Source organism: Oncorhynchus keta, chromosome 13, assembly GCF_023373465.1.
Source record: "Oncorhynchus keta strain PuntledgeMale-10-30-2019 chromosome 13, Oket_V2, whole genome shotgun sequence".
NCBI lineage: Eukaryota > Metazoa > Chordata > Actinopteri > Salmoniformes > Salmonidae > Oncorhynchus > Oncorhynchus keta.
The window spans coordinates 1,260,884-1,286,916 of NC_068433.1; the positions used below are offsets into that span (position 1 = coordinate 1,260,884).

Below are 26,033 nucleotides of genomic sequence, written 5' to 3' on the forward strand. Positions count from 1 at the left end.
AGGTCAGGGGTTAACTGGAGGAGAGAGAGGTCAGGGTTTAACTGGAGGAGAGAGAGGTCTGGGGTTAACTGGAGGAGAGAGAGGTCAGGGTTTAGAGGTCAGGGTTTAACTAGAGGAGAGAGAGGTCAGGGGTTAACTGGAGGAGAGAGAGGTCAGGGTTTAGAGGTCAGGGGTTAAATGGAGGAGAGAGAAGTCAGGGTTCAGAGGTCAGGGGTTAACTGGAGGAGAGAGAAGTCAGGGTTTAGAGGTCAGGGGTTAACTGGAGGAGAGAGAAGTCAGGGTTTAGAGGTCAGGGTTTAACTGGAGGAGAGAGAAGTCAGGGTTTAGAGGTCAGGGTTTAACTGGAGGAGAGAGAGGCCAGGGTGTAGAGGTCAGGGTTTAACTGGAGGAGAGAGAGGTCAGGGTGTAGAGGTCAGGTATTACAGTTAGTGATAACTTCAAGGCTGGGGTGTGTTCATTGAACATTTTTCCTACGTTGTGTGACGGTTTGCACTGAAGAACACGTTTCCCCAAAACGGTGCACAACATTCTTCAACAGACCAAGAGGTACATTCATGTTTGGTGGGTGTGGCCTGGGTGTGTGGGGTGTGGCCTGATCAGGCACAGACAGGGTTCGACTAGTTTGGTAACTACTGGTCACATGTATAAAGTATTTCAGATAGGACGAGTCTGGGTAACTACTGGCTACAGTATTTCAGACAGGACTAGTCTGGGTAACTACTGGCTACAGTATTTCAGACAGGACTAGTCTGGGTAACTACATGTCTACAGTATTTCAGACAGGACTAGTTTGGTAATTACTGGCTACAATATTTCAGGCAGGACTAGTTTGGTAACTACTGGCTACAGTATTTCAGACAGGACTAGCCTGGGTAACTACTGGCTACAGTATTTCAGACAGGACTAGCTTGGGTAACTACTGGCTACAGTATTTCAGACAGGACTAGTTTGGTAACTACTGGCTACAGTATTTCAGACAGGACTAGTTTGGTAACTACTGGCTACAGTATTTCAGACAGGACTAGCCTGGGTACTGGCTACTTTCAGACAGGACTAGCCTGGGTAACTACTGGTATATTTCAGACAGGACTAGTTTGGTAACTACTGGCTACAGTATTTCAGACAGGACTAGTTTGGTAACTACTGGCTACAGTATTTCAGACAGGACTAGTCTAGGTAACTACATGTCTACAGTATTTCAGACAGGACTAGTTTGGTAACTACTGGCTACAGTATTTCAGACAGGACTAGTCTGGGTAACTACTGGCTACAGTATTTCAGACAGGACTAGTCTGGGTAACTACATGTCTACAGTATTTCAGACAGGACTAGTCTAGGTAACTACATGTCTACAGTATTTCAGGCAGGACTAGTTTGGTAACTACTGGCTACAGTATTTCAGATAGGACTAGTCTGGGTAACTACTGGCTACAGTATTTCAGACAGGACTAGTTTGGGTAACTACTGGCTACAGTATTTCAGACAGGACTAGTCTGGGTAACTACATGTTACAGTATTTCAGATAGGACTAACTACTGTCTACAGTATTTCAGATAGGACAGTATTGTCTACAGTATTTCAGATAGGACTAGTCTGGGTAACTGTCTACAGTATTTCAGATAACTACTGGCTACAGTATATTTCAGGCAGGACTAGTTTGGTAACTACTGGCTACTAGTCTGGTCTGTAACTACTGGCTACAGTATTTCAGACAGGACTAGTTTGGGTAACTACTGGCTACAGTATTTCAGATTAGTCTGGGTAACTACTGGCTCAGTATTTCAGGCAGGACTAGTTTGGGTAACTACTGGCTGGTTAGTCTGGGTAACTACTGGCTACAGTATTTCAGACAGGACTAGTTTGGGTAACTACTGGCTACAGTATTTCAGACAGGACTAGTTTGGTAACTACTGGCTACAGTATTTCAGACAGGACTAGCCTGGGTAACTACTGGCTACAGTATTTCAGACAGGACTAGTCTGGTGGTTATATGTCAGACAGGACTAGTCTGGTGGTTATATGTCAGACAGGACTAGTCTGGTGGTTATATGTCAGACAGGACTAGTCTGGTGGTTATATGTCAGACAGGACTAGTCTGGTGGTTATATGTCAGACAGGACTAGTCTGGTGGTTATATGTCTGGTGGTTATATGTCAGACAGGACTAGTCTGGTGGTTATATGTCAGACAGGACTAGTCTGGTGGTTATATGTCAGACAGGACTAGTCTGGTGGTTATATGTCAGACAGGACTAGTCTGGTGGTTATATGTCAGACAGGACTAGTCTGGTGGTTATATGTCAGACAGGACTAGTCTGGTGGTTATATGTTTGGTGGTTATATGTCAGACAGGACTAGTCTGGTGGTTATATGTCAGACAGGACTAGTCTGGTGGTTATATGTCAGACAGGACTAGTCTGGTGGTTATATGTCAGACAGGACTAGTCTGGTGGTTATATGTCAGACAGGACTAGTCTGGTGGTTATATGTCAGACAGGACTAGTCTGGTGGTTATATGTCAGACAGGACTAGTCTGGTGGTTATATGTCAGACAGGACTAGTCTGGTGGTTATATGTCAGACAGGACTAGTCTGGTGGTTATATGTCAGACAGGACTAGTCTGGTGGTTATATGTCAGACAGGACTAGTCTGGTGGTTATATGTCAGACAGGACTAGTCTGGTGGTTATATGTCAGACAGGACTAGTCTGGTGGTTATATGTCAGACAGGACTAGTCTGGTGGTTATATGTCAGACAGGACTAGTCTGGTGGTTATATGTCAGAACAGGACTAGTCTGGTGGTTATATGTCAGACAGGACTAGTCTGGTGGTTATATGTCAGACAGGACTAGTCTGGTGGTTATATGTCAGACAGGGCTAGTCTGGTGGTTATATGTCAGAAAGGACTAGTCTGGTGGTTATATGTCAGACAGGACTAGTCTGGTGGTTATATGTCAGAAAGGACTAGTCTGGTGGTTATATGTCAGACAGGACTAGTCTGGTGGTTATATGTCAGACAGGACTAGTCTGGTGGTTATATGTCAGAAAGGACTAGTCTGGTGGTTATATGTCAGAAAGGACTAGTCTGGTGGTTATATGTCAGAAAGGACTAGTCTGGTGGTTATATGTCAGAAAGGACTAGTCTGGTGGTTATATGTCAGAAAGGACTAGTCTGGTGGTTATATGTCAGAAAGGACTAGTCTGGTGGTTATATGTCAGAAAGGACTAGTCTGGTGGTTATATGTCAGACAGGACTAGTCTGGTGGTTATATGTCAGAAAGGACTAGTCTGGTGGTTATATGTCAGACAGGACTAGTCTGGTGGTTATATGTCAGACAGGACTAGTCTGGTGGTTATATGTCAGAAAGGACTAGTCTGGTGGTTATATGTCAGAAAGGACTAGTCTGGTGGTTATATGTCAGAAAGGACTAGTCTGGTGGTTATATGTCAGAAAGGACTAGTCTGGTGGTTATATGTCAGAAAGGACTAGTCTGGTGGTTATATGTCAGAAAGGACTAGTCTGGTGGTTATATGTCAGAAAGGACTAGTCTGGTGGTTATATGTCAGAAAGGACTAGTCTGGTGGTTATATGTCAGACAGGACTAGTCTGGTGGTTATATGTCAGAAAGGACTAGTCTGGTGGTTATATGTCAGACAGGACTAGTCTGGTGGTTATATGTCAGACAGGACTAGTCTGGTGGTTATATGTCAGAAAGGACTAGTCTGGTGGTTATATGTCAGAAAGGACTAGTCTGGTGGTTATATGTCAGAAAGGACTAGTCTGGTGGTTATATGTCAGAAAGGACTAGTCTGGTGGTTATATGTCAGAAAGGACTAGTCTGGTGGTTATATGTCAGAAAGGACTAGTCTGGTGGTTATATGTCAGAAAGGACTAGTCTGGTGGTTATATGTCAGAAAGGACTAGTCTGGTGGTTATATGTCAGAAAGGACTAGTCTGGTGGTTATATGTCAGAAAGGACTAGTCTGGTGGTTATATGTCAGACAGGACTAGTCTGGTGGTTATATGTCAGACAGGACTAGTCTGGTGGTTATATGTCAGAAAGGACTAGTCTGGTGGTTATATGTCAGACAGGACTAGTCTGGTGGTTATATGTCAGACAGGACTAGTCTGGTGGTTATATGTCAGACAGGACTAGTCTGGTGGTTATATGTCAGAAAGGACTAGTCTGGTGGTTATATGTCAGAAAGGACTAGTCTGGTGGTTATATGTCAGAAAGGACTAGTCTGGTGGTTATATGTCAGAAAGGACTAGTCTGGTGGTTATATGTCAGAAAGGACTAGTCTGGTGGTTATATGTCAGAAAGGACTAGTCTGGTGGTTATATGTCAGAAAGGACTAGTCTGGTGGTTATATGTCAGACAGGACTAGTCTGGTGGTTATATGTCAGACAGGACTAGTCTGGTGGTTATATGTCAGAAAGGACTAGTCTGGTGGTTATATGTCAGACAGGACTAGTCTGGTGGTTATATGTCAGAAAGGACTAGTCTGGTGGTTATATGTCAGAAAGGACTAGTCTGGTGGTTATATGTCAGAAAGGACTAGTCTGGTGGTTATATGTCAGAAAGGACTAGTCTGGTGGTTATATGTCAGACAGGACTAGTCTGGTGGTTATATGTCAGACAGGACTAGTCTGGTGGTTATATGTCAGAAAGGACTAGTCTGGTGGTTATATGTCAGAAAGGACTAGTCTGGTGGTTATATGTCAGAAAGGACTAGTCTGGTGGTTATATGTCAGACAGGACTAGTCTGGTGGTTATATGTCAGACAGGACTAGTCTGGTGGTTATATGTCAGACAGGACTAGTCTGGTGGTTATATGTCAGACAGGACTCATCAGAATGGGTTGCTTTCCTCTGGCTCACCTGGGAGTAGGGCGTGGTCAGGAGTGGGTGGGTCAGGGTGTGGATCCTCCAATCAGATCGCACAAGGAGGGAGGGGTTCGTATGGAGCACTACACCACTCCTCCCAGCAACACGACAGCCAATCAGAACACTGGGATCCTGAGTGACAGGAACACAGGCCAATCAGGCAGTAAAACACTCCACGTAACAAAAAGCTTTACTAGATCAAAAGAAAACAACCCAAGTCTTCTAGTTTATTAATTCGGCCATTTTGAAATTACCACACACAGAACTGGAAAAAGCCAGACATACACATGAGTTAAATAATGTAGGATAACACACAACACAGTCTGGGACTTATTTCCATTGTGGTCCTCCTGAGACAAGATGGATGGACAAGATCCAACACGGTATGACAGAGAAGTCAAAAACCTTGTGTGGAAGAGAGAGGGATGGAGGGAGACATGGCGAGGGGGATGAGGGAGGGAGACAGAGGGAGGGAGGTGGAGGGAGACAGAGGGAGGGAGGTGGAGGGAGGGAGACAGAGCGAGGGAGGTGGAGGGAGGGAGACAGAGCGAGGGGGTGGAGGGAGGGAGGGAGACAGAACGAGGGGGTGGAGGGAGGGAGGGAGACAGAACGAGGGGGTGGAGGGAGGGAGGAGACAGAGCGAGGGGGAGGTGGAGGGAGGGAAACAGACAGAGGGGGGTGGAGGGAGGTGGAGGGAGGGAGACAGAGCGAAGGGGGTGGAGGGAGGGAGGGAGACAGAACAGAGGGAGGTGGAGGGAGACAGAGCGAGGGGGTGGAGGGAGGTGGAGGGAGGGAGACAGAGACGAGGGGGTGGAGGGAGGGAGGGAGACAGAACGAGGGGGGTGGAGGGAGGGAGACAGAGCGAGGGGGGTGGAGGGAGGGAGACAGAACGAGGGGGGTGGAGGGAGGGAGGGAGACAGAACGAGGGGGTGGAGGGAGGGAGACAGAACGAGGGGGAGGGAGGGAGGGAGACAGAGCGAGGGGGGTGGAGGGAGGGAGACAGAACGAGGGAGGTGGAGGGATACAGACGGAGGAATGGAGAGAGAAGGATGGCGGGAGGGATAGAGACAGAGAGAGGAATGAGGGAGGGATAGAGACAGACAGAGAGAGAGGGATAGAGGGAGACAGAGAGAGAGGAATGAGGGAGGGATAGAGACAGACAGAGAGAGGGGAATGAGGGAGGGATAGAGACAGACAGAGAGAGAGGATAGAGACAGACAGAGAGAGAGGGATGGAAGGAGACAGACAGAGAGAGAGGGATGGAGGGAGGGATAGAGACAGACAGACAGAGAGAGGGATGGAAGGAGACAGACAGAGAGAGAGGGGATGGAAGGAGACAGACAGAGAGAGAGGGATAGAGGGAGACAGAGAGAGAGGAATGAGGGAGGGATAGAGACAGACAGAGAGAGAGGGATGGAAGGAGACAGACAGAGAGAGAGGGATGGAAGGAGACAGAGAGAGAGAGAGGGATGGAGGGAGGGATAGAGTACCTGGGTGTTAGGAGCGATGAGTCTGTAGAAAGATCCAGCCTGGATCAGAGGAAACCAGCGTACTGATGACCTCACAAACAACAGCTCTACCTGAGTGAGGGAGACAGAAACAGACAGACACCAGAGGGAGATGGAGACAGAAACAGAGCGAGAGCGAGACAGACACCAGAGGGAGATGGAGACAGAAACAGAGCGAGAGGGAGACAGACACCAGAGGGAGACAGACACCAGAGGGAGACAGACTCCAGAGGGAGATGGAGACAGAAACAGAGCGAGAGGGAGACAGACACCAGAGGGAGACAGACACCAGAGGGAGACAGACACCAGAGAGACAGACACCAGAGGGAGACAGACACCAGAGGGAGAGGGAGACAGAAACAGAGCGAGAGGGAGACAGACACCAGAGGGAGACAGACACCAGACAGACACCAGAGGGAGAGGGAGACAGAAACAGAGCGAAAGGGAGAAAGACACAAGAGGAGAGACAGAGGGAGACAGAGCGAGAGAGAGGTCTTGATCAGCTGAACTCCTGCATTTTTCAGCATGTTCATAAAAAATATATATATTTACAGTGAGATAAACTTGGATTTTTTTGTCAGGAACATATACAGGATACTACCCTCTACAACACTATGTCACCAGGACATATACAGGATACTACCCTCTACAACACTATGTCACCAGGACATATACAGGATGCTACCCTCTACAACACTATGTCACCAGGACATATACAGGATACTACCATCTACAACACTATGTCACCAGGACATATACAGGATACTACCCTCTACAACACTACAACACTATGTCACCAGGACATATACAGGATACTACCCTCTACAACACTATGTCACCAGGACATATACAGGATACTACCCTCCACAACACTATGTCACCAGGACATATACAGGATACTACCCTCTACAACACTATGTCACCAGGACATATACAGGATACTAACCTCCACAACACTATGTCACCAGGACATATACAGGATACTACCCTCTACAACACTATGTCACCAGGACATATACATGATACTACCCTCCACAACATATCCTTCACTATGTCACCAGGACATATACAGGATACTACCCTCTACAACACTATGTCACCAGGACATATACAGGATACTACCCTCCACAACATATCCTTCACTATGTCACCAGGACATATACAGGATACTACCCTCTACAACACTATGTCACCAGGACATATACATGATACTACCCTCCACAACATATCCTTCACTATGTCACCAGGACATATACAGGATACTACCCTCTACAACACTATGTCACCAGGACATATACAGGATACTACCCTCCACAACATATCCTTCACTATGTCACCAGGACATATACAGGATACTACCCTCTACAACACTATGTCACCAGGACATATACATGATACTACCCTCTACAACACTATGTCACCAGGACATATACAGGATACTACCCTCTACAACACTATGTCACCAGGACATATACAGGATACTACCCTCTACAACACTATGTCACCAGGACATATACAGGAAACTACCCTCTACAACACTATGTCACCAGGACATATACAGGATACTACCCTCTACAACACTATGTCACCAGGACATATACAGGATACTACCCTCTACAACACTATGTCACCAGGACATATACAGGAAACTACCCTCTACAACACTATGTCACCAGGACATATACAGGATACTACCCTTCACAACACTATGTCACCAGGACATATACAGGATACTACCCTCTACAACACTATGTCACCAGGACATATACAGGATACTACCATCTACAACACTATGTCACCAGGACATATACAGGATACTACCCTTCACAACACTATGTCACCAGGACATATACAGGATACTACCCTCTACAACACTACAACACTATGTCACCAGGACATATACAGGATACTACCCTCTACAACACTATGTCACCAGGACATATACAGGATACTACCATCTACAACACTATGTCACCAGGACATATACAGGATACTACCCTCTACAACACTATGTCACCAGGACATATACAGGATACTACCCTTCACAACACTATGTCACCCCAGGACATATACAGGATACTACCCTCCACAACACTATGTCATTAGGACATATACAGGATACTACCCTCTACAACATATACAGGATACTACCCTCTACAACACTACAACACTATGTCACCAGGACATATACAGGATACTACCCTGGAACTACAACACTATGTCACCAGGACATATACAGGATACTAACCTCTACAACACTATGTCACCAGGACATATACAGGCTACTACCCACTACAACACTATGTCACCAGGACATATACAGGATACTACCTCTACAACACTATGTCACCAGGACATATACAGGATACTAACCTCTACAACACTATGTCACCAGGACATATACAGGATACTACCCACTACAACACTATGTCACCAGGACATATACAGGATACTACCCTCTACAACACTATGTCACCAGGACATATACAGGATACTACCCTCCACAACACTATGTCACCTGGACATATACAGGATACTACCTCTACAACACTATGTCACCAGGACATATACAGGATACTACCCTCTACAACACTATGTCACCCTGGACATATACAGGATACTACCCTCTACAACACTATGTCACCTGGACATATACAGGATACTACCTCTACAACACTATGTCACCAGGACATATACAGGATACTACCCTCTACAACACTATGTCACCAGGACATATACAGGATACTACCCTCTACAACACTATGTCACCAGGACATATACAGGATACTACCCACTACAACACTATGTCACCAGGACATATACAGGATAGTACCCTCTACAACACTATGTCACCAGGACATATACAGGATACTACCCTCTACAACACTTTGTCACCAGGACATATACAGGATACTACCCTCCACAACATAACCTTCACTATGTCACCAGGACATATACAGGAAACTACCCTCTACAACACTATGTCACCAGGACATATACAGGATACTACCCTTCACAACACTATGTCACCAGGACATATACAGGATACTACCCTCTACAACACTATGTCACCAGGACATATACAGGATACTACCCTCTACAACACTATGTCACCAGGACATATACAGGATACTACCCTCCACTATGTCACCAGGACATATACAGGATACTACCCTCTACAACACTATGTCACCAGGACATATACAGGATACTACCCTCTACAACACTATGTCACCAGGACATATACAGGATACTACCCTCTACAACACAACCTTCACTATGTCACCAGGACATATACAGGATACTACCCTCTACAACACTATGTCACCAGGACATATACAGGATACTACCTCTACAACACTATGTCACCAGGACATATACAGGATACTACCCTCCACAACACTGTCACCAGGACATATACAGGATACTACCTGGAACAACACTATGTCACCAGGACATATACAAGATACTACCCTCTACAACACTATGTCACCAGGACATATACAGGATACCACCCTCTACAACACTATGTCACCAGGACATATACAGGATACTACCCTCTACAACACTATGTCACCAGGACATATACAGGATACTACCCTCTACAACACTATGTCACCAGGACATATACAGGATACTACCTGGAACTACAACACTATGTCACCAGGACATATACAGGAAACTACCTCTACAACACTATGTCACCAGGACATATACAGGATACTACCCTCTACAACACTATGTCACCAGGACATATACAGGATACTACCCTCTACAACACTATGTCACCAGGACATATACAGGATACTACCCTTCACAACACTATGTCACCAGGACATATACAGGATACTACCCTTCACAACACTATGTCACCAGGACATATACAGGATACTACCCTCTACAACACTATGTCACCAGGACATATACAGGATACTACCATCTACAACACTATGTCACCAGGACATATACAGGATACTACCCTCTACAACATAACCTTCACTATGTCACCAGGAAATATACAGGATACTACCCTCCACAACACTATGTCACCAGGAAATATACAGGATACTACCCTCCACTATGTCACCAGGACATATACAGGATACTACCCTCCACTATGTCACCAGGACATATACAGGATACTACCCTTCACAACAATCTTCACCCCAAATCAAAACTCAAAACCTGATTTTGGATGGAATCACCTGGAAGGGTGATTAGGGTTAAGACAAGAGGCTTAAAACGACCAAATATTATTATTCTAAACATTTACAGCAAATGCTCTGGAAAACAGAAACCTGAAAACACCATCCAACCTGGAACCTGAAATCACCATCATACTGGAACTGAAAACACCATCCAACCTGGAACTGAAAACACCATCATACTGGAACTGAAAACACCATCCAACCTGGAACCTGAAAACACCATCCAACCTGGAACTGAAAACACCATCCAACCTGGAACCTGAAAACACCATCCAACCTGGAACTGAAAACACCATCCAACCTGGAACCTGAAAACACCATCCAACCTGGAACCTGAAAACACCATCCAACCTGGAACTGAAAACACCGTCCAACCTGGAACCTGAAAACACCATCCAACCTGGAACCTGAAAACACCATCCAACCTGGAACTGAAAACACCGTCCAACCTGGAACCTGAAAACACCATCCAACCTGGAACCTGAAAACACCATCCAACCTGGAACTGAAAACACCATCCAACCTGGAACTGAAAACACCATCCAACCTGGAACTGAAAACACCATCCAACCTGGAACCGAAAACACCATCCAACCTGGAACCTGAAAACACCATCCAACCTGGAACTGAAAACACCATCCAACCTGGAACCTGAAAACACCATCCAACCTGGAACTGAAAACACCATCCAACCTGGAACCTGAAAACACCATCCAACCTGGAACTGAAAACACCATCCATCCTGGAACTGAAAACACCGTCCAACCTGGAACTGAAAACACCATCCAACCTGGAACTGAGTGAGTAATGTTTAGTCTGAAACTATATTTAATTTGCAAAAGAAGAAAAAAGCCAAGAAGAAAAATACATGACAATACTTTACAAGAACTGAATGCTAAATTAAATTCAATTAGCCCTGACGTATCAATGGAGAGGTGCCCTTTAGCCCAACAATGGCAGGAGAGTCGAACAGTTTACCCAAATGGAGAGACCATCCCCTGGCATGGAGCTATCCCGCTGTTCAGAGGTCATTAAAATAAAGTACCCTGTGCATGTAAAGAACGAGAAGGCAAGAAAAGATCACAAGATGAAGCTCCTTATGGAAAATCAAGAGACACTTTTTGCTGACTATTATAAAAATGCAACCTCCTCTTCCACACAAACCATCCCCTGGTACAGTGTTATATTAACCAGACCATCCCCTGGTACAGTGCTATATTAACCAGACCATCCCCTGGTACAGTGCTATATTAACCAGACCATCCCCTGGTACAGTGCTATATTAACCAGACCATCCCCTGGTACAGTGTTATATTAACCAGACCATCCCCTGGTACAGTGCTATATTAACCAGACCATCCCCTGGTACAGTGCTATATTAACCAGACCATCCCCTGGCATGGAGCTATATTAACCAGACCATCCCCTGGCACAGTGCTATATTAACCAGACCATCCCCTGGTACAGTGCTATATTAACCAGACCATCCCCTGGTACAGTGCTATATTAACCAGACCATCCCCTGGTACAGTGTTATATTAACCAGACCATCCCCTGGTACAGTGCTATATTAACCAGACCATCCCCTGGTACAGTGCTATATTAACCAGACCATCCCCTGGCACAGTGTTATATTAACCAGACCATCCCCTGACACAGTAAAATATCCTCCGTGTACAACGTAAAACACCAAATAATGCAGAGCAGAATTAGGCCGATACCCACTAATTATCACAATCCAGAAAAGAGCTGTTAAATTCTACAACCACCTAAAAGGAAGCGATTCCCAAACCTTCCATAACGAAGCCATCACCTACAGAGAGATGAACCTGGAGAAGAGTCCCCTAAGCAAGCTGGTCCTGGAGCTCTGTTCACAAACACACCCCACAGAGCCCCAGGACAACAGCACAATTAGACCCAATCAAATCATGAGAAAACAAAAAGATAATTACTTGACACAATGGAAAGAATTAACAAAAAAACAGAGCAAACTAGAATGCTATTTGGCCCTAAACAGAGTACACAGCGGCAGAATACCTGACCACTGTGACTGACCCAAAATTAAGGAAAGCTTTGACTATGTACAGACTCAGTGAGCATAGCCTTGCTATTGAGAAAGGCCGCCGTAGGCAGACATGGCTCTCAAGAGAAGACAGGCTATGTGCTCACTGCCCACAAAATGAGGTGGAAACTGAGCTGCACTTCCTAACCTCCTGCCCAATGTATGACCATATTAGAGAGACATATTTCCATCAGATTATACAGATCCACAAAGAATTAGAAAATAAACCCAATTTTGATAAATTCCCATATCTACTGGGTGAAATACCACAGTGTGCATCACAGCAGCAAGATTTGTGACCTGTTGCCACAAGAAAAGGGCAACCAGTGAAGAACAAACACCATTGTAAATACAACCCATATTTATGCTTATTTATTTAATCTTGTGTCCTTTAACCATTTGCACATCGTTACAACACTGTATATAGACATAATATGACTTGTAATGTCTTTATTCTTTTGTAACTTCTGTGAGTGTAATGTTTACTGTTCATTTTTATTGTTTATTTCACTTCGTTTTTATCTATTTGACTTGCTTTGCCAATGTTAACACGTTTCCCAATAAAAACCCTTGAATTGAAATGAGAGACAGAAACAGACAGAGAGAGAGAGAGAGAGAGAGAGAAGGAGAGAGAGAGAGAGAAAGGAGAGAGAGAGAGAGAGAGAGGAGAGAGAAAGGAGAGAGAGAGAGAGAGAGAGAGAGAAAGGAGAGAGAGAGAGAGAGAGAGAGAAAGACAGGGGATACTCTCACCGTTCTGGTCTGTCCGTCTGTCTCTCTCTCCTGTAATGGACAGTTCCTGGGGTCCCGCCCCCACCGCTGAATTTGACCAATGAGATCAGCCCTCACAGAGAAACACAGAGATAACCCAGCCTCTTCTCCCTCACAGGCAATCCCCTCGTTCCGCCAGGCCACGCCCTCCTTTCCTTCCACACACATCACCACGGAGATACAGGGCCGGTCGCCTGGCAATGAGGCTCCTCCTCCTGGTTGGGAGTAGGTCTCGTTCTCTGTGTGGTTTTGTCGTGCTCTCTTGGCCCCTCCCTCTCTCTCCTCTTTCTTTTCCTCTATCCTCTCTTCTTCTCTGCTCCTCTTCTTCCTCTCAGAACCGTCATCTCTCCTCTCCTCCCTCTCTTCTCCCCCTTTCTCTCTCCTCTCCTCCCTCTCTTCTCCCCCTTTCTCTCTCCTCTCCTCCCTCTCTTCTCCCCCTTTCTCTCTCCTCTCCTCCCTCTCTTCTCCCCCTTTCTCTCTCCTCTCCTCCCTCTCTTCTCCCCCTTTCTCTCTCCTCTCCTCCCTCTCTTCTCCCCCTTTCTCTCTCCTCTCCTCCCTCTCTTCTCCCCCTTTGTCTCTCCTCTCCCTCTCCTCCCTCTCTTCTCCCCCTTTCTCTCTCCTCTCCTCCCTCTCTCTCTCTGTCTCTCTCCTCTCCACCCTCTCTCCTCCTGTCGTTCTGAGAAGGAGTGATGCCATGGCAGCAGAGGGGCTGAGAATCTGGAGGTCGTTCAGACACAGCTGGATGTACACCCTGGAACACACACACACTATTATAACAAAGACACACACATTACTTATTACGTGTATGTGTGTGTGTGTGTGTGTGTGTGTGTGTGTGTGTGTGTGTGTGTGTGTGTGTGTGTGTGTGTGTGTGTGTGTGTGTGTGTGTGTGTGTACCTGCAGTGTCTGTGTGTGATGTAACTGTCCTGGTCCAGGTGTCTGTATGAAGGGAACTCTGATTGGAGGAATCTCTCCATCACCATGGTGAACCTCTGCACACACACCAAGCAACCTGTAGACACACACATTACACACACACATTATAAATGCACACACACACAAATTATGAACCTTTTGTGGCTAGGGGGTAGTATTTTCATTTTTGGACAAAAAAACATTCCCGTAGAGTAAACGGGATATTTTGTCAGGACAAGATGCTAGAATATGCATATAATTGACAGCTTTGGATAGAAAACACTCTAACGTTTCCAAAACTGTAAAGATATTGTCTGTGAGTATAACAGAACTGATGTTGCAGGCGAAAACCTGAGAAAATCCAATCCGGAAGTGACTCATGTTTTGAAAGCTCTGCGTTCCAATGAGTCCCTATTCAGCTGTGAATGTGCTATCAACCAGCTTATGCTTTCTACATATTCCCCAAGGTGTCTACAGCATTGTGACGTAGTTTTACGCATTTATGTTGAAGAATACCCGTGGCGGCTACATTGCGCAAGTGGTTACCAGGGTGACTCTCGCGTAAAATACAGAGGTAGCCATTACTCCAATCGGTCCTACTGAAAAACGAATTGTCCCGACGGATATATTATCGAATAGATATTAGAGAAACACCTTGAGGATTGATTATAAACAACGTTTGCCATGTTTCTGTCGATATTATGGAGCTAATTTGGAATATTTTTCGCCGTTTTCGTGACTGCAATTTCCGGGCGATTTCTCAGCCAAACGTGAAGAACAAACGGAGCTATTTCGGAGCTACCTCACTAGAGGTTAACACACACCAAGCAACCTGTAGACACACACATTACACACACACACACACACACATTATAAATGCACACACCAAACATGCATTGTAAACATCATCAACACACACACTGAGAACAAGATGGCGCCAACAGACATGGCTGCTCCGAAACAACTTTGCAGTATTTTCTTAAGTGTTATTTCTTACATTATCTCCCTAGCCTTGTTGGGCTACTATCCATGAGCCCAGCCTGCCCTCTGGTGGACCTTCCACATTACATTATCACCCAAAACATTTTTTTTTGTGTGTTATTACAGCCGCAAATAACTTTTGCATATCAGAGCACCAGCATTACAACCAGGACTAAGACTTTCCCAAATTGGCTCCTTTGTTCGTACCCCCCAGGGCACTGTAACGTATCCCAGAGGCTCCAAGACACCGCTGGGGGAGAAGAGGTATTCTGACTCAGGAGGGGGGCACACCATCCACCGCTTCCGAGTATATTACTCTCTTACTCTGTTTCACGGAATCATGGCTCTCTTCAGATATGCTGTCTTTGTCCATACAGCCAGCTGGGTTCTCAGTTCATCGGGCAGACAGGAATCAAGAACTCTCAGGGAAGAGGAAGAGGAAGGGTGTATGTTTCATGATTAACTACTCATGGTGTGATTGTGATAACATACAGAAACTCAAGTCCTTTTGTTCACCTGATCTAGAATACCTCACAATCAAATGCCGACCGTATTATCTCCCAAGGGAATTCTCCTTGGTTATTGTCACAGCCGTGTACATCCCCCTCAAGCCGATACCACGACGGCCATCAAGGAACTACACTGGACTGTATGCAAACTGGAAACAACATATTCTGAGGCCGCATTTATTGTAGCTGGGGAATTTAACAAAGCAAATTTGAGGAAAGTACTACAGAAGTTCTACATTGACAGTAGTAGCGCTGGTAAAACACTTGACAACTGCTACTCCAACTTCCAGGAAGCCTACAAGGCCCTCCCCCGCCCTCCCTTCGGCAAATCAGATCACGATTCCATTTTGCTCATCCCTTCCTATAGACAGAAACTCAAACAGGAAGTACCCGTGCTAAGGTCTATTTAAACGCTGGTCTGACCAATCGGAATCCATGCATCAAGATTGTTTAGATCACGCATGGCCTCAAAGAATAACATCGACTTATATACTGACTCGTGACGGAGTTCGTCTTATTCCCAATGTGACTATTAAAACCAACCCAATTCAGAAACTGTGGATAGATGGCAGCATTCGTAAAACTGAAAGCGCGAACCACCCCATTTAAAAGGTGACTGGAAGAACACAAATAGTGCAGTTGTTTTCTCGGCAAAGAAACAGGCAAAATGACTAAACAACTTCTTCGCCCGCTTTGAGGATAACACAGTGCCACCGACGCGGCCCGTTAACAAGGACTTTGGTCTCTCGTTATCCCTAGACCCACTTCAATTAGCTTAATGCCCCAATAGGTCTATAGATGAGGCAATAGCACTGCACACTGCCCTATCCCAAGAGGAATACCTATGTAAGAATGCTGTGCATTGACTATAGCTCAGGCTTCAACACCATAGTACATTTACATTACATTTAAGTCATTTAGCAGACGCTCTTATCAGAGCGACTTACAAATGGTTGCATTCACCTTATGACATCCAGTGGAACAGCCACTTTACAATAGTGCATCTAAATCTTAAAATGGGGGGGGGGTGACAAGGATTACTTTATCCTATCCTAGGTATTCCTTAAAGAGGTGGGGTTTCAGGTGTCTCCGGAAGGTGGTGATTGACTCCGCTGTCCTGGCGTCGGGAGGGAGTTTGTTCCACCATTGGGGGCCAGAGCAGCGAACAGTTTTGACTGGGCTGAGCGGGAACTGTACTTCCTCAGTGGTAGGGAGGCAAGCAGGCCAGAGGTGGATGAACGCAGTGCCCTTGTTTGGGTGTAGGGCCTGATCAGAGCCTGGAGGTACTGAGGTGCCGTTCCCCTCACAGCTCCGTAGGCAAGCACCATGGTCTTGTAGCGGATGCGGCTTCAACTGGAAGCCAGTGGAGAGAGCGGAGGAGCGGGGTGACGTGAGAGAACTTGGGAAGGTTGAACACCAGACGGGCTGCGGCGTACCCTCCAAGTACCCTCCAAGCTCATCCCTGGGTCTGAACCCCGCCCTGTGCAATTGGGACTTGGACTTCCTGATGGGAAGGACCCCACAAGGGTGTGTGCTCAGCCCCTCCTGTACTCATTGTCCACCCATGACTGTGTGGCCACGCACGCCTCCAACTCAATTATCAAGTTTGCAGATGACACTACAGTGGTAGGCTTGATCACCAACAACGGCACGAGACGGCCTACAGGGAGGAGGTGAGGGCGAAGGAGTGCAAAGGAAAATAGCCTCTCAATCGACATCAACCAAAACGAAGGAGCTGATTGTGGACTTCAGGAAACAGAGGATCACACCCTATTCACATCGAGAGGAATAAATTTCAACTGACAGTGTGCCTTGTTTAAAGTTAATTTGTTGAATTTATTTCCTTCCTAATGCATTTGAGCCAATCAGTTGTGTTGTGTGTGGTATACAGAAGACACCCTATTTGTTAAAAGACCAAGTCCATATTATGGCAAGAACAGATCAAATAAGCAAAGAGAAATGACAGCCCATCATTACTTTAAGACATGAAGGTCAGTCCATCATTACTTTAAGACATGAAGGTCAGTCCATCATTACTTTAAGACATGAAGGTCAGTCCATCATTACTTTAAGACATGAAGGTCAGTCCATCATTACTTTAAGACATGAAGGTCAGTCCATCATTACTTTAAGACATGAAGGTCAGTCAACACAGAGGTTAATGTCTTCACTATTATTCTACAATGTAGAAAATAGTAAATAAATAATATTCTATTCTACTGTATATACTGTATTCTATTCTACTGTATATACTGTATTCTATTCTACTGTATTCTATTCCACTGTATATACTGTATTCTATTCTAATGTATATACTGTATTCTATTCTACTGTATATACTGTATTCTATTCTACTGTATATACTGTATTCTATTCTACTGTATTCTATTCTAATGTATATACTGTATTCTATTCTACTGTATTCTATTCTACTGTATATACTGTATTCTATTCTACTGTATATACTGTATTCTATTCTACTGTATTCTATTCTACTGTATATACTGTATTCTATTCTACTGTATTCTATTCTACTGTATATACTGTATTCTATTCTACTGTATTCTATTCTACTGTATATACTGTATTCTATTCTACTGTATTCTATTCTACTGTATATACTGTATTCTATTCTACTGTATTCTATTCTACTGTATATACTGTATTCTATTCTACTGTATTCTATTCTACTGTATATACTGTATTCTATTCTACTGTATTCTATTCTACTGTATTCTATTCTACTGTATATACTGTATTCTATTCTACTGTATTCTATTCTACTGTATATACTGTATTCTATTCTACTGTATATACTGTATTCTATTCTACTGTATATACTGTATTCTATTCTACTGTATATACTGTATATACTGTATTCTATTCTACTGTATTACTGTATTCTATTCTACTGTATATACTGTATTCTATTCTACTGTATATACTGTATTCTATTGTATATACTGTATTCTATTCTACTGTATATACTGTATTCTATTCTACTGTATTCTATTCTACTGTATATACTGTATTCTATTTTACTGTATTCTATTCTACTGTATATACTGTATTCTATTCTACTGTATATACTGTATTCTATTCTACTGTATATACTGTATTCTATTCTACTGTATATACTGTATTCTACTGTATTCTATTCTACTGTATATACTGTATATTTTACTGTATTCTATTCTACTGTATTCTATTCTATTTTACTGTATTCTATTCTACTGTATATACTGTATTCTATTCTACTGTATTCTATTCTACTGTATATACTGTATTCTATTCTACTGTATTCTATTCTACTGTATATACTGTATTCTATTCTACTGTATTCTATTCTACTGTATATACTGTATTCTATTCTACTGTATTCTATTCTACTGTATTCTATTCTACTGTATTTACTGTATTCTATTCTACTGTATATACTGTATTCTATTCTACTGTATATACTGTATTCTATTCTACTGTATATACTGTATTCTATTCTACTGTATTCTATTCTACTGTATTCTATTCTATTATATTCTACTGTATTCTATTCTACTGTATATACTGTATTCTATTCTACTGTATTCTATTCTACTGTATTCTATTCTACTGATATTTACATTCCGTTCAACAGTTTGGGGTCACTTAGAAATGTCCTTGTTTTCCATGAAAACATAGATGCAATGAGTTGCAAAATGAATAGGAAATATAGTCAAGATGTTGACAAGGTTATAAATAATGATTTTTAATTGAAATAATAATTGTGTCCTTCAAACGTTGTTTTCGTTAAAGAATCCTCCATTTGCAGCAATTACAGCCTTGCAGACCTTTGGCATTCTAGTTGTCAATGTGTTGAGGTGATCTGAAGAGATTTCACCCCCATGCTTCCTGAGGAACCTCCTGATGGGCACTTCTTATGTATCATACGGCCAAGCTGCTCCCACAACAGCTCAATAGGGTTGGGATCCGGTGACTGTGCTGGCTACTCCACTACCAGCTGACTGCTGGCTCCCTACATCGTTCTTACATAGCTTGGAGCTGTGCTTTGGGTCATTGTCCTGTTGTAGGAGGAAATTGGCTCATAATTAAGCGGTGTCCACAGGGTATGGCATGGTGTTGCAAAATGGAGTGATATCCTTCCTTCTTCAAGATCCCTTTGACCCGGTACAAATCTCCCACTTTACCAGCTCAATGCCCCCCAGACCATCACATCGCCTCCACCAGGCTTCACAGTTCACTGCATCTTTTCATTTTTCTGCGTCTTGGCCATAGTGGAGTTTGGAGTGTGACTGTTTGAGGTTGTGGACTGGTGTCTTTTATACTGATAACAAGTTCAAACAGGTGCCATTAATACAGGTAACGGGTAGAGGACAGAGGAGCCTCTTAAAGAAGAAGTTACAGGTCTGTGAGAGCCAGAAATCTTGCTTGTTTGTAGGTGACCAAATACTTATTTTCCACCATAATTTGCAAATAAATTCATTAAAAATCCTACAATGTGATTTTCTGGATTTCTTTTCTCATTTTGTCTGTCATAGTTGAAGTGTGTGTACCTATGATGAAAATTACAGGCCTCTCTCATCTTTTTAAGTGGGAGAACTTGCACAATTGGTGGCTGACTAAATACTTTTTGCCCCACTGTACGTATATACTGTACTCTATACCATCTACTGCATCTTGTAGATTTTCCATTAAAAATCAGCCGTTTCCAGCTACAACAGTCATTTACAACATTAACAATGTCTACACTGTATTTCTGATCAATTTAATGTTTTTTAAATGGACAAAAAAAATGTGCTTTTCTTTTCAAAACAAGGACAATTCTAAGTGACCCCAAATAGAGATAGAACAGAGAGATAGAGAGAGGGAGAACATATATATATTATAAATATACATATAATAATATATTTATATATATTTCTTAATTCCATTCTTTCACTTTTAGATGTGTGTTTTGTTGTGAATTGAATACTGCAATGTTGGAACACAAGCATTTAGCTACACCTGTTTTAACATCTGCTAAATACACACACACACACACACACACACACACACACACCTCACCTATCCAAGCAGTGTTGTTGGCAGCTCTCTGACCACCCGAGTCATCATCGCCAGTCTCCACGGCAACACAGGTCACGGCGCCGGTCTGGTCTCTCAGGCGGAGTGTGTGTGTTCCAGAGAGCTCCAACACTCCGACCAGCAGTAGGGGTCGGGGCTGACTGTCCTGCCCCAGAGAGAGGCCTACGGACCAGGCTATAGATGGGTTCAGCTCAGCCTGAGTCAGGGAACTACCACAGGCTGGGAGGAGAGAGGAGAGAGACAGAGACGACCAGCACTCTTTCTCCATCACACACACACAGTCTGACACAGACACGTACTCACACACTGGAGAACTCACAGAGTACTGGGAGAGAGAGAGAGAGAGAGAGAGAGAGAGAGAGAGAGAGAGAGAGAGACAGACAACCTTAGCACACAGGGGGACAAACAGCTACCTGGAGGTGACAGCATTCCCTCCCACAATTGCCCCCTAGACACAACTATGACAACATAACCAACAAAAACGGGTCACAACTCCTGCAGCTCTGTTACATCCTGGGTATGTACATAGTCAACGGTAGGCTTCGAGGGGACTCCTACGGTAGGTAACACCTATAGCTCTGTTACACCCTGGGTCTCTACATAGTCAACGGTAGGCTTCGAGGGGACTCCTATGGTAGGTACACCTATAACTCATCTCTTGGCAGTAGTACTGTAGACTACTTTATCACTGACCTCAACCCAGAGTCTCTCAGAGAGTTCACAGTCAGTCCACTAACACCCCTATCAGACCACAGCAAAATCACAGTCTACTTGAACAGAGCAATACTCATTCATGAGACATCAAAACATTTCACTGGAATAGTGAAGATGTGAACTTGGCAGTAGAAAACCTAAACAGGATATTCTTCCCTATCAAACCTAAACAGTTCATGTAGACAACCTGAGACAGAGAGAAGCCCTTGAATTGAATTGAGAGAGAGAGAGACAGAGAGAGAGATTTGTACATTGTATATATATATATATATATAATATGACATTTGTAATGTCTTTACTGTTTTGAAACTTCTGTATGTGTAATGTTTACTGTTAATTTTTGTTGTTTTTCACTTTATATATTATCTACCTCACTTGCTTTGGCAATGTTAACACGAGAGAGAGAGAGAGAGAGAGAGAGAGAGAGAGAGAGAGAGAGAGAGAGACAGAAAGACAGAAAGACAGAGAGACAGAAAGACAGAAAGACAGAGAGACAGAGACAGAAGAGAGAGAGAGACAGAGAGAGACATAGAGAGACATAGAGAGACAGAGAGAGAGAGACAGAGAGAGAGAGACAGAGAGAGAGAGACACAGAGAGAGAGAGACAGAGAGACAGAGAGAGAGACAGAGAGAGAGAGACAGAGAGAGAGAGAGAGAGAGACAGAGAGAGAGACAGAGAGAGACAGAGAGAGACAGAGAGAGAGAGAGAGAGAGACAGAGAGAGACAGAGAGAGACAGAGAGAGACAGAGAGAGACAGAGAGAGACAGAGAGAGAGAGAGAGAGAGAGAGAGAGAGAGAGAGAGAGATATGAGTCAACAATATGATTTGAAGCAGTTAAGTGTTTGTACCTCAGTGAGGGGACAGTGGTGTGGCTCCTGTAGCATCTCTCTGTAGATGTCTCTCCTCCCTCCTCCCTTCTCTGACGTTACCACACACTCAAACAGCCTCCTAGCCACCACATACACACACTCCTCTTTCACCCAGCGAGGGACCAGTCTGAGAGAGAGAGAAGAGAGGTTAAATCACACAGAGAGAGAGAGAAGAGAGGTTAAATCACACAGAGAGAGAGAGAGAGAAGAGAGGTTAAATCACACAGAGAGAGAGAGAGAGAAGAGAGGTTAAATCACACAGAGAGAGAGAGAGAAGAGAGGTTAAATCACACAGAGAGAGAGAGAGAGAAGAGAGGTTAAATCACACAGAGAGAGAGAGAGAGAGAAGAGAGGTTAAATCACACAGAGAGAGAGAGAGAAGAGAGGTTAAACACACAGAGAGAGAGAGAGAAGAGAGGTTAAATCACACAGAGAGAGAGAGAAGAGAGGTTAAATCACACAGAGAGAGAGAGAAGAGAGGTTAAATCACACAGAGAGAGAGAAGAGAGGTTAAATCACACAGAGAGAGAGAAGAGAGGTTAAATCACACAGAGAGAGAGAAGACAAACAGAGGTTAAATCACACAGAGAGAGAAGAGAGGTTAAATCACACAGAGAGAGAGAGAAGAGAGGTTAAATCACACAGAGAGATAATGTCTAATGTCTAATCCCAACGTGAAACATGCTGAGTTCTCAGAGTGATGTCTAATCCCAACGTGAAGCATGCTGAGTTCTCAGAGTGATGTCTAATCCCAACGTGAAGCATGCTGAGTTCTCAGAGTGATGTCTAATCCCAACGTGAAGCATGCTGACTAACCACTCCTCATTGGAATCTACCAGTCTACCAGTCTCCCCCTCTACCAGTCTCCCCCTCTACCATACCAGTCTCCCCCTCTACCATACCAGTCTCCCCCTCTACCAGTCTCCCCTACCAGTCTCCCCCTCTACCAGTCTCCCCCTCTACCAGTCTCCCCTCCCCCTCTACCAGTCTCCCCCTCTACCAGTCTCCCCCTCTACCAGTCTCCCCCTCTACCAGTCTCCCCCTCTACAGTTGAAGTAAGAGCTTAGGTTGGAGTCATTAAAAATTGTTTTTCAACCACTCCACAAATTTCTTGTTAACAAACTATAGTTTTGACACAAGTAATTTTTCCAACAATTGTTTACAGACAGATTATTTCACTTATAATTCACTGTATCACAATTCCAGTGGGTCAGAAGTTTACATACACTAAGTTGACTGTGCCTTTAAACAGCTTGGAAAATTCCAGAAAATTATGTCATGGCTTTAGAAGCTTCATTTCAGTCAATTGGAGGTGTACCTGTGGATGTATTCCTTGGGAGCAATTTCCAAACGCCTGAAGGTACCACGTTCATCTGTACAAACAATAGTACGCAAGTATAAACACCATGGGACCACGCAGCCGTCATACCGCTCAGGAAGGAGACACATTCTGTCTCCTAGAGATGAATGTACTTTGGTGCAAAAAGTGCAAATCAATCCCAGAACAACAGCAAAGGACCTTGTGAAGATGCTGGAGGAAACAGGTACCAAAGTATCTATATCCACAGTAAAACGAGTCCTATATCGACATAACCTGAAAGGCCGCTCAGCAAGGAAGAAGACACTGCTCCAAAATTGCCATTAAAAAGCCAGACTACGGTTTGCAACTGCACATGGGGACAAAGATCGTACTTTTTGGAGAAATGTCCTCTGGTCTGATGAAACAAAATAGAACTGTTTGGCCATAATGACCATCGTTATGTTTGGAGGAAAAAGGGGGAGGCTTGAAGAACACCATCCCAACCGTGAAGCACGGGGGTGGCAGCATCATGTTGTGGGGGTGGAAGCATCATGTTGTGGGGGTGCTTTGCTGCAGGAGGGACTGGTGCACTTCCCAAAATAGATGGCATCATGAGGTAGGAACATTATGTGGATATATTGAAGCAACATCTCAAGACATCAGTCAGGAAGTTAAAGCTTAGTCGCAAATGGACAATGACCCCAAGCATACTTCCAAAGTTGTGGCAAAATGGCTTAAGGACAACAAAGTCAAGGTATTGGAGTGGCCATCACAAAGCCCTGACCTCAATCCTATAGAACATTTGTGGGCAGAACTGAAAAAGCGTGTGCGAGCAAGGAGGCCTACAAACCTGACTCACTTACACCAGCTCTGTCAGGAGGAATGGGCCAAAACTCACCCAACTTATTGTGGGAAGCTTGTGGAAGGCTACCCGAAACGTTTGACCCAATGTAAACAATTTTATGGCAATGCTACCAAATACTAATTGAGTGTATGTAAACTGCTGACCCACTGGGAATGTGATGAAAGAAATAAAAGCTGAAATAAATCACTCTACTATTATTCTGACATTTCACATTCTTAAAATAAAGTGGTGATCCTAACTGACCTCAGACAGGGTATTAAATGTTAAAGATGTTAAAGATTAAATGTCAGGAATTGTGAAAAACTGAGTTTAAATGTATTTGGCTTCCAACTTCAACTGTACCAGTCTCCTCCCCGTCTCCTCCCTCCTACCTGTCTCCTACCAGTCTCCTCCCAGTCTCCTCCCAGTCTCCTACCTGTCTCCTACCTGTCTCCTACCTGTCTCCTACCTGTCTCCTACCTGTCTCCTACAAGTCTCCTACAAGTCTCCTACAAGTCTCCTACCAGTCTCCTACCAGTCTCCTCCCTCCTACCTGTCTCCTACCAGTCTCCTACCTCCTACCAGTCTCCTCCCTCCTACCTGTCTCCTACCAGTCTCCTCCCTCCTACCAGTCTCCTCCCTCCTACCAGTCTCCTACCAGTCTCCTCCCTCCTACCAGTCTCCTACCAGTCTCCTACCAGTCTCCTACCAGTCTCCTACCAGTCTCCTCCCTCCTACCAGTCTCCTACCAGTCTCCTACCAGTCTCCTACCAGTCTCCTACCAGTCTCCTACCTGTCTCCTACCTGTCTCCTCCCTCCTACCAGTCTCCTACCTGTCTCCTACCTGTCTCCTACCTGTCTCCTACCTGTCTCCTACCTGTCTCCTACCAGTCTCCTACCAGTCTCCTACCTGTCTCCTACCTGTCTCCTACCTGTCTCCTACCTGTCTCTTAGAGCTCTGCAGCAGTGACAGAGCCACAGGTACTGAGACACGCCCAGATTCCTCTCCAGCAGTAGCCACGGCAGCGGGGCGTCGCTAGGGCGGTCGACCTCTGACCCCATGCGGCTGAAGGAAGTGACACGCAGACTGGAGTGTAGACACACGCAGAGCATGCAGGGATGGAAGTGGGGAGAGGGGCGGTACAAGAAATGGACATCATGGAGTTCTATCTCCGCCCCCGGACGTAGGCCACGCCTCTGCAGTGGCTGATAGGCCAAACACAGGCCCACCTTCCCGTCAATCACATAGAGCCCCGCTGCCGCACTCAGGACACTGGTCAGCACACCCTATCAGGGAGAAGGGGAGGGCTCAGGATGGAAACCTTGACATCCAGGTGTATAGATGTATAGATGTTAACCTATAATACTCAGAGATAAACGAACAAACAA

At 44.5% G+C, this 26,033-nt stretch overlaps 1 protein-coding gene and 1 long non-coding RNA gene across 2 annotated transcripts in view; both read right to left on the reverse strand.

The window, feature by feature from the left end:
- The window catches only part of ctc1 (CTS telomere maintenance complex component 1), a 91,412-nt gene that overhangs the window by 34,141 nt on the left and 31,238 nt on the right, over positions 1-26,033 (reverse strand). The window contains exons 7-13 of the mRNA XM_052460710.1: positions 25,588-25,931; positions 22,480-22,627; positions 20,899-21,241; positions 14,330-14,444; positions 13,415-14,183; positions 6,377-6,466; positions 4,881-5,018 (exon numbers count right to left, since the gene is read on the reverse strand). Coding sequence (XP_052316670.1) covers positions 4,881-5,018; positions 6,377-6,466; positions 13,415-14,183; positions 14,330-14,444; positions 20,899-21,241; positions 22,480-22,627; positions 25,588-25,931 — 1,947 coding nt within the window. The remainder of the gene's footprint in view (positions 1-4,880; positions 5,019-6,376; positions 6,467-13,414; positions 14,184-14,329; positions 14,445-20,898; positions 21,242-22,479; positions 22,628-25,587; positions 25,932-26,033) is intronic.
- Positions 23,546-25,314, reverse strand: LOC127906576 (uncharacterized). The gene is made up of 3 exons (XR_008061917.1): positions 25,256-25,314; positions 25,081-25,219; positions 23,546-25,029 (listed from the first exon to the last, which is right to left on the reverse strand). It is a non-coding gene; the product is annotated as an uncharacterized LOC127906576 (long non-coding RNA).